Source organism: Erpetoichthys calabaricus, chromosome 15 (assembly GCF_900747795.2).
Source record: "Erpetoichthys calabaricus chromosome 15, fErpCal1.3, whole genome shotgun sequence".
Classification (NCBI taxonomy): domain Eukaryota; kingdom Metazoa; phylum Chordata; class Cladistia; order Polypteriformes; family Polypteridae; genus Erpetoichthys; species Erpetoichthys calabaricus.
In genome coordinates, this window is record NC_041408.2 from 56598903 (window position 1) to 56613449 (window position 14547).

A 14547-nucleotide genomic window follows, 5' to 3' on the forward strand; every position below is an offset into this window, starting at 1 on the left:
CCGGGAGGAGGCCCCGGGGAAGACCCAGGACACGCTGGAGGGACTATGTCTCTCGACTGGCCTGGGAACGCCTTGGGATTCTCCCGGAAGAGCTAGAAGAAGTGGCCGGGGAGAGGGAAGTCTGGGCATCTCTGCTCAAGCTGCTGCCCCCGCGACCCGACCTCGGATAAGCGGGAGACAATGGATGGATGGATGGATGCTGGTCAGCATTTGTGCTATTCACTCTCTGGGGCTTAACCAACAATACTTACCATTACCGTGTTATTTTAAAAAGCGTCTTATTATTACCAGAAAAGTAAAAATAAACTGCTCAAAAATAAAAGGAATACTTTGAAAACACATCAGATCCCAATGGGGAAAATAAAAATCTACACCGATATGGACTAGGTAATGTGTTAGGAACGAAATGATGCCGCATCATTTGATGAATATTATCAACCTACAGAGGGCTGAATTCAAAGACACCCCAAAAATCAAAGTGAAAAAATAATGCGGCAGGCTAGTCCATTTTACCGATATTTCATTTCAGCAACAACAAATCATACTCAGTAGTTTGTATGGCACTGACATGCTTGTATGCATGCCTGACAATGTCGGGGGGAAGGGCATGCTCCTAATGAGACAACGGATGGTGTCCCGGGGGATCTCCTCCCAGATCTAGACCAGGGCATCACTGAGCTCCTGGACAGTCTGAGGTGCAACCTGGCTGCGTCGGATGGACAGAAACATAATGTCCCAGAGGTGTTCTGTTGGATTGAGGTCAGTCAATGGTATCCATTCCTTCATCCTCCAGGAAATTGCCTGCATACTTTCGCCATATGAGGCCGGACATTGTCGTGCATCTGGAGGAACCCAGGACCCACTGCATCAGCATAGGGTCTGACAATAGGTCCAAGGATTAAATCCCGATACCTAATGGCAGTCAAGGTGCCGTTGTCTAACTCGGGTGGGCAGATTCAGTCCTGGAGGGCCGCAGTGGCTGCAGGTTTTTGCTCCAACCCAATTGCTTAATAAGAAACCCTTATTGCTCAAGTAACACTTCAGATTCACTTTAGTTGTCTCGCTCGTTAAGATTTTGAACCCTTATTGCTTATTTTAGTCTTAAACAGCTGTATTCTTGGTTTTTAATTGCTCCTAATTAGCAATACCATGCAAATGACAAAAGAGACCAGCATTTCTCCATTTAGCTTGTTTTCATTTACACCTGTGTGTATTTATCACACACTATTTGGTTTAATTAAATACTTGGAAGGAAAGTGAAGAGAAAAAAGTGAAGCACTGAGAACTAGACTTCAAATCATTTGGATGATATCCTTAGAAAGGAAAAAAAATCTAGGATATGAGAATGACCTGACATGGCAGAGTTAAAGCACTAGCAAGCCATGCAATTAAATAATTGACAAGGATTGGTTTTTAATTAAGCAACTGGGTTGGAACAAAAACCTGCAACCACTGCGGCCCTCCAGGACTGAATCTGCCCACCCCTGGTCTAACCTGTAGAGGTCTGTGCGTCCATCCATGGATATGCCTCCCCAGACTATCACTGACCCATCACCAAACCGGTCAGGCAGCTGAACGATGTTACAGGCAGCATAACGTTCTCCACGGCTTCTCCAGACCCTTTCACATCTGTCACATATGCTCAGGGTAAACCTGCTCTCATCTGTGAAAAGCACAGGGCACCAGTGGTGGACCTGCCAATTCTGGTATTCTATGGCACATGCCAATCAAGCTGCACTGTGCCGTGCAGTGAGCACAGAGCCCACCAGTGGATGTCGGCCCTCAGGCCATCCTCATGAAATCTGTTTCTGATTGTTTGGTCAGAGACATTTACACCAGTGGCCTGCTGGAGGTCATTTTGTAGGGTTTTGGTAGTGCTCATCCTGTTCCTCCTTGCCCAAAGGACCAGATACCGGTCCTGCTGATGGGTTAAGGACCTTCTACCACCCTGTCCATCTCTCCTAGAGTAACTGCCTGTGTCCTGGAATCTCCTCTATGTCTTTGAGACTGTGCTAGGAGACACAGCAAACCTTCTGGCAATGGCAAGTACTGATGTGCCATCCTGGAGAAGTTAGACTACCTGTACAACCTCTGTAGGGTCCAGGTATCGCCTCATGCTACCAGTAGTGACACTGACTGTAACCAAATGCAAAACTAGTGAAAAAACAGTCAAAAAAAATGAGGATGGAAAAATGTACAGGTGGAGGCCACTGACCATTCCTGTTTTAGGGGTTGTCTCATTGTTGCTCCTCAATGCTATACTCTGAATAAAAAGTGTTCCTTTCATTTTTTTGAGCAGTATATTTACGGATGGCTTCCTGAGACCACTCAACATCTGTGTTTTCTCACTCCATTACCTGAGAAAGATTTGAACATTTTTCTAAATGTTTTGCTTTTTCTGCATGTTTGGTTTTCTCACATTTCCTGATACTGTGGTGATGGATTCAATCTCTTGTAAAGATGCAGTTAGCCTGCAATGAAAATTAGACACATTGTCTATTTTTAATAAACGTGTGTTTGGGTTTACATGCCGTTATAGTGAGGCGACAACTTTCCATCATTGACCTAGCTTATGTGTTGGGCAGATTTTTCCCACGCTTGTGCTGTGTGCTGAACCTGAAAGATGAACAAAAAAAATGAATGTTTAACTGCTTCTTTCAATTGCAGAAAGGAGCACAGGGCTTTTCTTCTGAAAGGAAATGGTTTAGTTTTAAATGCCGACTGGTCTCTGGACTCAATATTTTTGTGTGGGGGTGTAGGAGGTCACCATCCAGACTGTAATGAATATATGCCTAGTATCTCCAGGCTGGACTCCTTAATTACTTCGGCTTCTCTAAAGGCAGGAAGCAGTTTTCTGGTCGTCAGTCTCCAGTAAAAAAAAAAAAAACACATCCAGATGAACAAGCTGGGCTTTTTGTGTTTATTTTAATAGTATTAAAACTCAGTTGTTGGGTAATTTGCAGTATACACATGTCCAGCAGGTTATCAAGAAATTGTCATGAAGCATTCACCTTTTTTGGTCAGCTGCCACCATTCTCTTCAAGAAGTGGTCTTTTTATGGCACAGTGGTGACATTTTACCTAAAATAATGAACTGTTAAACACAAGGCTATTAATTCAGTCTCTGCCCCTCAGGAATGTGTTGGTGATTGAATTTATAAAAATAAGGAAATGGTGCTGTACCTGTTGTGGACCACCTAGGTGCACACCAGCCGCCCCAATCCCACACAGACAGACAGAAACACAAGTCCAGGACACAACACATGTTTTTTTCAGAGCTGGGGAAACACTTTTACCTTGCTCCCCAGCAGCAAAACAGTATAAAGCTCCAAACACTGTTTTCTCTTACCTCTACTCCACCTTCAGCAAGCTTTGTCCACATCCTCCCGACTCTGGCTCTTGGAGTAGTGGTCGCTGGCTCCTTTTATAAGGCACCCGGAGGTGCTCCAGGTGCTTATTGACATACTTCGGCAGCACTTCTGGGTGTGGCAGCAGTGCTTCAAACAAGGGCTCAGCAGTTCTCCAGACATCTGCCCCAGCAGGGTTGAGCTTACATGTTCCAAACCCGTAGCAGTGCTGCACGCCAGGGGGACTGTCCTCTAGCACTCCAGGGGAGGTAATGGTCTGAATATGCTCCCTCTCCCCCAGACCTTCCAGCGTAGAGGTGTCCTGGCCAAGGCCCTCCCAATATGGTGTTTACTTGAGAAAAGGTTCTTGGTAAACTGGAGCAATCTTGCACCATGTTGACCACAGAAACCCAAGCCTCCATCACTTGGATCACACATATATCACTTGTTGTAAAGTGCTGATAAGCACAGCTGCACATTGCCATTAGGCATAGAAGTAGCATCGCAATTAGCTTTAGACCAGATTCTTGCATTTCCATCTCCTTGGTTATCAGATGACATACCACAATAAATGCAACTACTCTGAGAGTCCATAGCTGGTTCCACTGCACAAAATCATTTTAGATAGATAGATTTAACACTTCCACTTCTGACATACGCAGCTAGAAATTCAAAATCTCCAGGATTCTGAAAAATCCTGTGAGACCTTAGATGTTTGGATTCCAACCTTCCTGTCTGTAACCCTAAAGACCCCTATGTGCAAATGTTAGCAGTGGTTCAGGTTGGTGGCATCACGTTATAACGTGGCCAGAATTTACATTTGGCATCACGCCATGCTTCAACAGAGCAATGCAAACACCAATTTATCAACTCTGTAAAAGAGATGATAATAAATTAAGGACTTGATAGGTCAATCTTGCATCCCTGTGTCATTAAATCAGTCATTCTAAATAAAGTTTGTTTTTGTTTTGTTTTTTTGCCTTATCAAAGAAATTGAATTATCTCAGTGGTGATTGTTTTGCTGATGTTCAGAATTCATATGGTGGAAGGCATTGCATTGCAATGAACAAAGTTGTGATTAAAACGGAACTTCTCTCTGAACTTCACTCCTAAAATTGGGTGTGGTGATGTTACAAATTGAACACCAGACCTTTTAAGTGGTCTTGGACCAGTTTAATGGAAGTGTTTACTTAAGTCATTTTTTAATGCCTAAAGTGCTTATAGAGGGTGTGGGAAAAGTGTGATATTTGCGTGAAATGAAAATAATCATTAATTAAGTGCATTCAGTAATAAGCAACATCTTTATACTTGTTGATATCAGATGTGTAGCTAAAATCTCCAACATTGAAGTCATGTAAACAGGTAAGAATCTGTTCTGCATTGATTCCCTTATTTGCAACAGATTGGCATCGGTAAGTGTTAAACAATGAACTATATTTATGAACAAAAGTGACAAACAGATGTTTTTTTTTTGCTCAAGGGATGGTGGGGGAGCATGGCTAGATGGGCCTTTTTGAGTTATGTAAGTCACCGGCACAACACTGATTTCTTTAACAGTAGACATTGGTGTTACAGCATGCTGTAGGCTATGAGATTTGACAGCCTCATGCATGGCAGCTAACAAGAATAAATGCTCAGGCCGGCGGTGGTGCATGTCAGTTCTAAATAAAAGGTTGTCTGTAGAATTTGTCCTGATTTGCCTTAACAATTCCCTAATGTTTGTTTCTTGCTGCTTTCACAGGAGATCGATTTCGCCTTGCTGCCTACTTTATGAAGCGTCACGTCAGCCTCAGATGCATTGTGAAGGAAAGACTTAGAGGTGAGTACATGACATGAGACAGTCACTGGCTTTCTTTGACCTTTTTTGTGCACGGGATGCTATCACAAGACTCTTGTATCTTAAACTTGTAATCTCTAATTGTAAACCTCTCTCAGACTACACTCTGCAATGTTCATATTATGTAAAGCATCATGGCAACCAATGAACAAGCTAAAACAGGGCAGGACTCTTGACCAATGAATTTGTGTGGCTTCAATTCAAAAGCTAGAGCTTTTCTTGTTCATGACTACAAACAAGGCTGTATAAATAACAGAAACAAAACTGATTATTTTTGGGTGATATGTTCCTCTAAAACAGTGGTTTCCAAACTCAGTCCTTGGGAACCTCTATGGCTGCAGGTTTTTGTTCCAACCAGATTCACAATCAGTGATAATAATCGATAACAACTGATCTCATTCAATTAGCTGGTCTTTTTTACTCTTCTGTTATTCTGCATTCAGAAAAACATAACTGTATGGCTTTTACATTTATAAGACATTTAGAAATATTTCTGTTTATTTCTAAAGCTATAAATGCTTAACTCTCTTTTCTTGTTTTCTAATTATTTTCCCCTTTTCCTGCGTAGTTTGCTCCCTTCATTTAACCCTAATAGTGACAATTAACAACCAGCATAGCAGACACCCAGGATGATGAAAACTGCAGCGACTTCAGTGTCAGACCTGCTAATTAGTAAATAATCAATTAAATAACTAGAACACCTGGAAAAGCACAATGAGAATTAGGTTGAAAATATTAGTTAACAATTTAAAAAACGACATGTTCCTAATATAACTACTTTATTACATTTTAATAAAAATCTACCAGACTTAGTTTGTAATTTCTTCATTGACTCCAAAACACAGAAACAGGGAAATAATGACTCGCTCAATTAGGCTAAGAGTCCAATGAAAAATGGAAGTTGGTTGGAACAAAAACCTGCAGCCACAGTGGGTCCCCAGGACCAAGTTTTGGAACCACTGCTCTAAAAGAAACAATTCCATATTCATACTTCCCTGATTTTGGTATTGAAATCTTTGTCCTTGGTGAAGACCAAGTGTATCCAAAAAATATCCTGGAAAGCTGTATTAGCTGCATGTTTTTGTTTAGGCCACTTTCTTAATTAGTAAACAGTTACTGCTGCTTATTTACCATAATGCATATAGCTTAATTAAGATTGACTTGCCAATTTTTTTTTTCTTATCAAGCAGCCAAACAGTAAAGATCTACTAAATGAGCCAAAAGATGACCAGCTAGCACAGGGGTATCAACCAGTCCCGGAGGACCATCATTTTAACTCCAACCAATCTCCTATTTTGCTATTAATAGAGTACATTGTTTAATTTGATGGTTTGATAGTGTTCTCATTCTGCCTCACCAGTTATTTTCATTTTCTTTTGTCTGAGATCATAATCCAAATATTTTCTAGACCAGAGCAGATCAGTATTTCTGCGACCTGCATTTTTTTTTCTTTTCAGATATTTTATTGAGACAGATGTTATATGAAAGGCACATTTGAGCTAAGGGTAGCTGGTCATTTTTTGGTTAATTTTGCATCTCATTATTGTTTGGCTGATCTTTGAAGAAGAAATGACACAATTAAAATCAGGGCAACATAGTTTGTGCCATTAGCATTAATAATTGGTGCTTGGAATAAACACTTGCAACCACTTCAGCCTTCCAGGAATTGGTTTGGACACCCATGGTCTAGGCGCAACTAGGTTTGTCCAAGAAATATTATCAAATTGATAATATTAGCTCCTCAAAAAGCTGTTCTGTCCTATTCTGGGAAAAAAAAACCCAGTAAAATCCAGGCTGCTCCATCAGTGCAAGTATGCTACAGCTCTGCTTGATCCTAAAAAAGACCTTAAATAGAATCATTCCAGTTGCTTACAAAACTTGAGTTTCCTGTCACTGAGAATGTATATCTGCTGTGAAAATTAAAGAGAATGATGGTCAGTTAAAAAGGTGTTTGGGGCAGTGCTGCCAGCCCCTTCTTTACAATACTTGCTAAAACTTAGGGGGTAGGAAAGCAATCCCAGTAATTTTGAAGAATTTGCACTACTGACTCATCCAGAAAGTTAAGTGTATATGTTTACTAAAACGCCTAAACAGATCACAAATTCTGCCTCTTCAAAAGCATTCAGATGGCAGCATCCAAACGTTAACTATATTTTGGATGAAACAGCTCAGCAGATGTTACCACCTTCTAGTTCAAATTGTAAAATGGTGTCCACTAGTGGTTGCTTGAAAAATTCTGAATGATGAGGAGTCCTGTCAATTTGAATTTACAATACTGTGCCCCATTCAGGACTTATTAAGCACTACCTGTGTTACATTTCCTAAGTGAACAGGCTTTGGTTATAGTGATACCTGTGAATCAGATGTATCAGAAGTACTGTAACTAAGCAAGTACATTTCTGTATACTTTTAAAAAAAATTTTATTAAACTGGGGGCTAATATTATTCATTCACTGATGCTCCTTACTCTTGAATATGCTACATACAATTGCCCATCAGTAAAACATTTGTGCTGTTTCTTCTGTCTGACTTTGGCTTTTGTTGATAGCAGTAGAGTGTTGCACCATGTTAGCCATAGATTGATACAGGAAAAAGTAGGGTGAAATGACACCTTTTATTGGCTAACTAAATAGATTACAAATGCAAGCTTTCGAGGCAGCTAAGACCCCTTCATCAGGCAAGGTGTAATTGCTTTTGTTGATAGTCATTAGAAAAAACAGTCTTATAGGAAATTGTATTATTTTGATTTGAAACAGATAATCAGTATAAATAATGTGAATTTTAGGTATACAGTAAATATAACTTTACCCTGTAGCAGATCGTGTAAAAATGGTAATTTCAATGAGATTTGACTGTAACGCTTTGAATTGTAATTTTGCACCGTTGCAAAGTTTTGGAGGGTTTAGATCAACAGCAGTATACGCTGAATCGTGGTTTACTTTTAATTTATTCCATGCAATAATGATGCTTACAGGCTGCACATTTTCATGGCCCATGGAATGAATTAATGTTTTAAGCATTGCGCATAAAACAAATGAAATATTTTGAATTATTCATAGTATCCAGCTCCTCTATGTTCTGTCTGTGGTGGACTTCTTTACTGAGCTGTGCAACATTTAAACTTACCAAGGCATGCCATGTGTTATACCCAGGCTTGAAGTGGGCTGATATGCTGCACCAGCACTTCCTTACTTCTGCCTTGCCAGCTGGCACATTGCGATCTGACCTACAAGGGAACACCCTGTTTCTCCACAATACTGCATGCATTTCACCACCAAGGGCCTATTGTCCCCCACTCTGTTGTTTAGAGTACATGTATATAAGCGTACTCAACAATCTATGGGTGACAATCCCACCACTTTGAATTTGTATGTATTTTATACCGCATCACAATGAGATAAGATGGAGCCGATGTAATAGGTTTCACTGCATGTACCCAAGGATACAATTTGCTGAGCATTTCTTCTTTGAGCTTTGCCGGACTTTCTTCCTTCAGCTTCACTTCTGGCAGTGGCCTTTATTTGCATAAAATGGCAGCCCCATTTCTCTGCGTGACTACAGCCTAAGCCTGGTTAGTGGCATTGTTGTGCTGGAGGCATTCATTTGTATGAACTGCAAGCCCCATTTCTCTGCACCAAGACAGAAAAGGGAACGTGGTGACTAAGAGTAGCCCACTTGCTACAGCATTATTACTGCCAAAAATCGACCAATAAAAAAGGGGACAGGGGATGAATTTTGCTTGGCTAATTTTGTTTTATATAATGTCATCAGCTTTCAATTGAATCAGCCAAAGTGTTTTTTGAGATTTGGGTATGTTTAGTTTTTTTGTTGTGGGGGTTACCCCTAAATATTGATATATACAGTTAGGTCCATAAATATTTGGACAGAGACAACTTTTTTTTAATTTTGGTTCTGTACATTACCACAATGAATTTTAAATGAAACAACTCAGATGCAGTTGAAGTGCCGACTTTCAGCTTTAATTCAGTGGGGAGAACAAAACGATTGCATAAAAATGTGAGGCAACTAAAGCATTTTTTGAACACAATCCCTTCATTTCAGGGGCTCAAAAGTAATTGGACAGTTGACTCAAAGGCTATTTCATGGGCAGGTGTGGGCAAGTCCATCGTTATGTCATTATCAATTAAGCAGATAAAAGGCCCGGAGTTGATTTGAGCTGTGGTGCTTACATGTGGAAGATTTTGCTGTGAACAGACAACATGCGGTCAAAGGAGCTCTCCATTCAGGTGAAAGAAGCCATCCTTAAGCTGCGAAAACAGAAAAAACCCATCTGAGAAATTGCTACAATATTACGAGTGGCAAAATCTACAGTTTGGTACATCCTGAGAAAGAAAGCAAGCACTGGTGAAGTCAGCAATGCAAAAAGACCTGGACGTCCACGGAAGACAACAGTGGTGGATGATCGCAGAATCATTTCCATAGTGAAGAGAAACCCCTTTACAATAGCCAACCAAGTGAACAACACTCTCCAGGGGGTAGGCATATCGGTATCCAAGTCTGCCATAAAGAGAAGACTGCATGAAAGTACATACAGAGGGTGCACTCCAAGGTGCAAGCCAGTCATAAGCCTCAAGAATAGAAAGGCTAGATTGGACTTTGCTAAAGAACATCTAAAAAAGCCAGCACAGTTCTGGAAAAACATTCTTTGGACAGATGAAACCAAGATCAACCTCTACCAGAATGATGGCAAGAAAAAAGTATGGAGAAGGCGTGGAACAGCTCATTATCCAAAGCATACCACATCATCTGTAAAACATGGTGGAGGCAGTGTGATGGCTTGGCCGTGCATGGCTGCCAATGGCACTGGGACACTAGTGTTTATTGATGATGTGACACAGGACAGAAGCAGCCGAATGAATTCTGAGGTGTTCAGAGACATACTGTCTGCTCAAATCCAGCTAAATGCAGTCAAATTGATTGGGCGGCGTTTCATGATACAAATGGACAATGACCCAAAACATACAGCCAAAGCAACCCAGGAGTTTATTAAAGCAAAGAAGTGGAAAATTCTTGAATGGCCAAGTCAGTCACCTGATCCTAACCCAATTGAGCATGCATTTCACTTGTTGAAGACTAAACTTCAGACACAAAGGCCCACAAACAAACAGTAACTGAAAGCCGCTGCAGTAAAGGCCTGGCAGAGCATTAAAAGGAGGAAACCCAGCATCTGGTGATGTCCATGAGTTCAAGACTTCAGGCTGTCATTGCCAGCAAAGGGTTTTCAACCAAGTATTAGAAATGAACATTTTATTTCCAGTTATTTAATTTGTCCAATTACTTTTGAGCTCCTGAAATGAAGGGATTATGTTAAAAAAAAATGCTTTAGTTGCCTCACATTTTTATGCAATCGTTTTGTTCACCCCACTGAATTAAAGCTGAAAGTCTGCACTTCAACTGCATCTGAGTTGTTTCATTTAAAATTCATTGTGGTAATGTACAGAACCAAAATTAGAAAAAAGTTGTCTCTGTCCAAATATTTATGGACCTAACTGTATATCTATCAAAATGTCCTTTTTTCGTGGATACCTACTGCCCTAGATGTACGATCCTGCCATTTTTCAGGATTTTAACTAAGTGAGTTTTACATTGAAAAATCCTTACAGTTTTGAAGATATCTCTCTTTGAAGTCAAACCTCAGCCCCTTGCTATCTGCTTCAAGACCTTAAATGCAAATTAAATGTACTGTTCCTGCAAATCTGAATGTCTGCCCGGCTAGTCTGTTGTACAATTTTAAAGAAGTGAAACTGCCAACAATTCAAAATGGTGCTGCCTGAAGGTTTCTGCAGTAATTAAAAAAAATGGGTTGACTGAAAAGTCTCATTTGATTCAAAAGCCTTTTTGCTGAAGATTTGAAAATTGGTGAATTTGGAGACAAAGGAAGTATATTAGCACATAAAAGAGTAGCACCATATTTTATGCACTTGAGCACTGAAAAGTTATAGTGCCTTACAATTAAATAGTAAATGTAAGAAAATATAATTATAAAATTGCATGGAGTTTAAAAATCAAGGGAGCGATGGAGGTCTAGTGCTAAAGAATGTTGTACCTAAATGAACAATGCAAAATAAAAGTGACCCACAGGTAAAGATAATTGACCCCTGTCTTGATGCGTTAAAATATATAACTGGCTACAAAAGAAAGTCTTAACCAGTGGAGAAAAAAATAGATCTTTGGCTGGGAGGTTGGACAGTCAATGTGGCATCTCCATGTCCAGCTGGGCGCATGTGGAAACCTTACTGTCAGCACGTTGTTTGTTCTTTATGAAGTTTTCCCAGAAGTTTGGCCGCAAAGGGCAGAAAACCAATGCAGCAGCTTTTCAGTCTTTCCAATGCTTTAAGCAAGTGTTTCCCTTGGACCGGCACCAGTTTGTAAACATCTTGTGCCGGTCCACGAAAATGCCAAGCATGGTAAGTTTATTAGCACCGCTATTGTCTACTGCTGGTCTGCAAAAACTTGGTTATGAATTGTTGCCAGTACAAGAAGCTCTACCACTAATAAACAATGAAGCAACCTGCTCTTTGATCTGTTATTACTGTAATTGAGAGAGCCATTCAAAACCCATAGATGACCCTAACACTTTGGTCAAATGTTAGTCAATCGAGCTGCTCACTGTATTTTTATAACAGCTTGCATGAAACTCCAAGATGGAACCCTCCTTGAGTAACAATTTGAGTTTAATATAAACAGCATCACAACAAGGAACAAAAGACAAGCTAAAGTAGAGCACACTAGCATTGATACTTCAGTCACTGTATGCAATACTTTGTGGTCATTTGTGAAAAAGTTTTTTTTATCCCCATTATGTCCTAATCCCTCTCTAGGTGATGATGAGGTAAAGCAAGCATTATGAGGATTGGCTTTATGTCTGGTCATACATGCTACACAGATGTCCTGGTTTGGGACTTTGAAAATCTCGTCACCCAATTATTTACCATCAGTCCCATATTGACCTGATATCCATAATGGTCACTCACTCTTATAAAGGTTGCCTTTCACTTTTGTTATTCTCTAACATTTATCATAAGTGAATAGCTTTGCAAGTCCCATTTAATGAAAATTACTATGGTCAGACATACTCAAGTATAGGAGGAATTCGTTACAAACGTTTTTTATTTATTTGTTTAGGTTATGTTAATTGGCACTTTCAAATTATCATTGTATTTAAATATGAGATGTGTGTGTGTTTAAGTAAGAGCAGTCCTGCCTAGGTCTGTTTTTAGCCTTTTGCTCACACAACCTTGAAATGGATCGAGAAGGTTCTGGAACCTACCTACTGAACTCAGTCCATTGAGGGCTACAGTGCCTGCACTGCCCTTGAATGCACCTGAATGTTAAGCCATGCACATAGTTTCTAGCGTGTTATTATTTTATTTTATTTATTTTTTTTTTTTTTTAGAGCTTCGTGTGTTTCCGGAGCGCTTCGTAGTGTGTGTGAGTCAAGGAAAGGAATGGGGTAACAACTCAAGAAAGGAGGACTTGACAGAGGTAAATGCATTTTTGATATTAATTCAGGTCATTATAACGCAGTGACACAGTGTTTCTCAAGGACATTGACTTTATAGTACATGATTCCAGGAATGTGCTGCGTGTCATCTATATCATAATCAAGTATGGAATCTGCATGAAGTCGTCTAAGGTGACACAAATTATAGTTCAGGATTGAATATAAAAAGGTTGGCTTCGACAATCAGTTGGAAAGAATTGGATCTTTTGTTGGGATTTGTTTGTTTGGACAGAAATCAAAACATTACCTGTAGAGGGGCTGTAACTGTATAAAAAAGGTTTTCTTAGTTTGTTACTGTATAGCTAAACATGTATGTAAATGTTTCATGGCTTAGTATACAGTGATCCCCCACTATATCACGGTTCAGCTATCGCCCCCCCGCTACATCGCGGATTTATTATTATTATTATTATTAGAGGGCTCCGCCACCTGCTCGCTTCGCTCGCCCACCCCCAGGTTTGGTTTACTGGATAAACAATTTAAAGAGATTGTCATTTTCATTGGAATTGTTACATATGCATTATTTTCATTTTTACTTTAAAACTTTTGTAAAAACAATATTTGTCCTTTATTTCCTGCCCCAGGCGTGGTTAAATCTCTTTCTTGCGGGACTTATAACGCTGCTCGCATTGTGAATGTGGGGTCTGAATGCACGGTAAAGAGATGCGGTCAGTTCAGCTGCTGTCTTGCCAGCTGTGTGTTCTGCTTGTCGCACTTTGCGTCAATCACTTAAAAGCCTGTACAACAGCTGTCCTTTTGCCACTTCACGTCTCTGCCTCTAACGTTCTGAAGGAGGAGGAGGAAGGGGATGGGGTGGGGTGTGAGGACTGAACGCACGCTAAGGAGAAGTGCTCGGATCATTTGCTGGCAAGCTGCATGTTCTGCTTATCGTTGTTTTAAGAGCTGGGAGCACCTGAAGTTTGTCTGCCAAAAGCATTCCAACAATTGCTAGGTTAGATGTCACTGAACTTGTTTTAAATTGTTTGTAAGTAGGGCGTGACGTGCAAAAATCAACGTCTCACGGGTTTTGTTTCCTCAGGTTGTAATGTCTAGTCTTGCATGTCGTCAAGTGTCTCTCCGACATGATCTGGTCTCAATCGCTTCGCTCAACCCCCCCAGAGGCACGCTACGCTCCTGCCATTTCGCATCTCTCCCACTCCCATTGTGAAGGGGGAGAGCTGAATGCACACTAAGCTGAAGTGGACGGATCCGCTACTGGCTTTGTGCTGCTTCTGCCAAGATGCCTGTTCTGCTTGTCGCTCTGCACGTCAATCATTTAAAAGTCTGTACAGCAGCTGTCCTTCTTGTCTTGCATGACGTTAAAATGTCCGTCGCGGGATGTCAAATTGTCTTCTGAAAAGATCACGCCTCGTCTCCCTGGTCTCCCGGCCAAGAATTTTTTTTATAATAGAGAGATGTTACTCATATCCTTAGCCCGACATCCACATATCATATGTGTTTGCAAAGTGTGTTTTAATAAGTTTACATGTGTTTAAATCGTGTGGGAGGGGTATTTTAAGGCTTAAACTATAAAAAAAAAAAAAATGTTTATATGGTCTTTCTATATCGCGGATTTTCACCTATCGCTGATAGGTCTGGAATGTAACATCCGCGATAGGCGGGGGATCACTGTATTTCTATTATTGTTTTATATTTGTATATCTGTAAGAGTGCTGTACCGGTTTTCAGAAAACAGAACTGAATTATAGCCAGCAGAGAAGATCACAAAAGAACATGGCGTAGTTGGCAGGATTCAAACAGAATTTTTTTTTTATATTATTATATAAAATTTTGTAGCCTGTGTATCTGATGCTTTTCACTAAAACCTGAATTTTCAGG

At 40.3% G+C, this 14547-nt stretch overlaps 1 protein-coding gene across 1 annotated transcript in view; it reads left to right on the forward strand.

The window, feature by feature from the left end:
• The window catches only part of slx4ip (SLX4 interacting protein), a 200314-nt gene that overhangs the window by 146401 nt on the left and 39366 nt on the right, over window positions 1-14547 (forward strand). The window contains exons 5-6 of the mRNA XM_028821106.2: window positions 5088-5165; window positions 12601-12689. Of these exons, the coding sequence (XP_028676939.2) occupies window positions 5088-5165; window positions 12601-12689 (167 nt within the window). The remainder of the gene's footprint in view (window positions 1-5087; window positions 5166-12600; window positions 12690-14547) is intronic.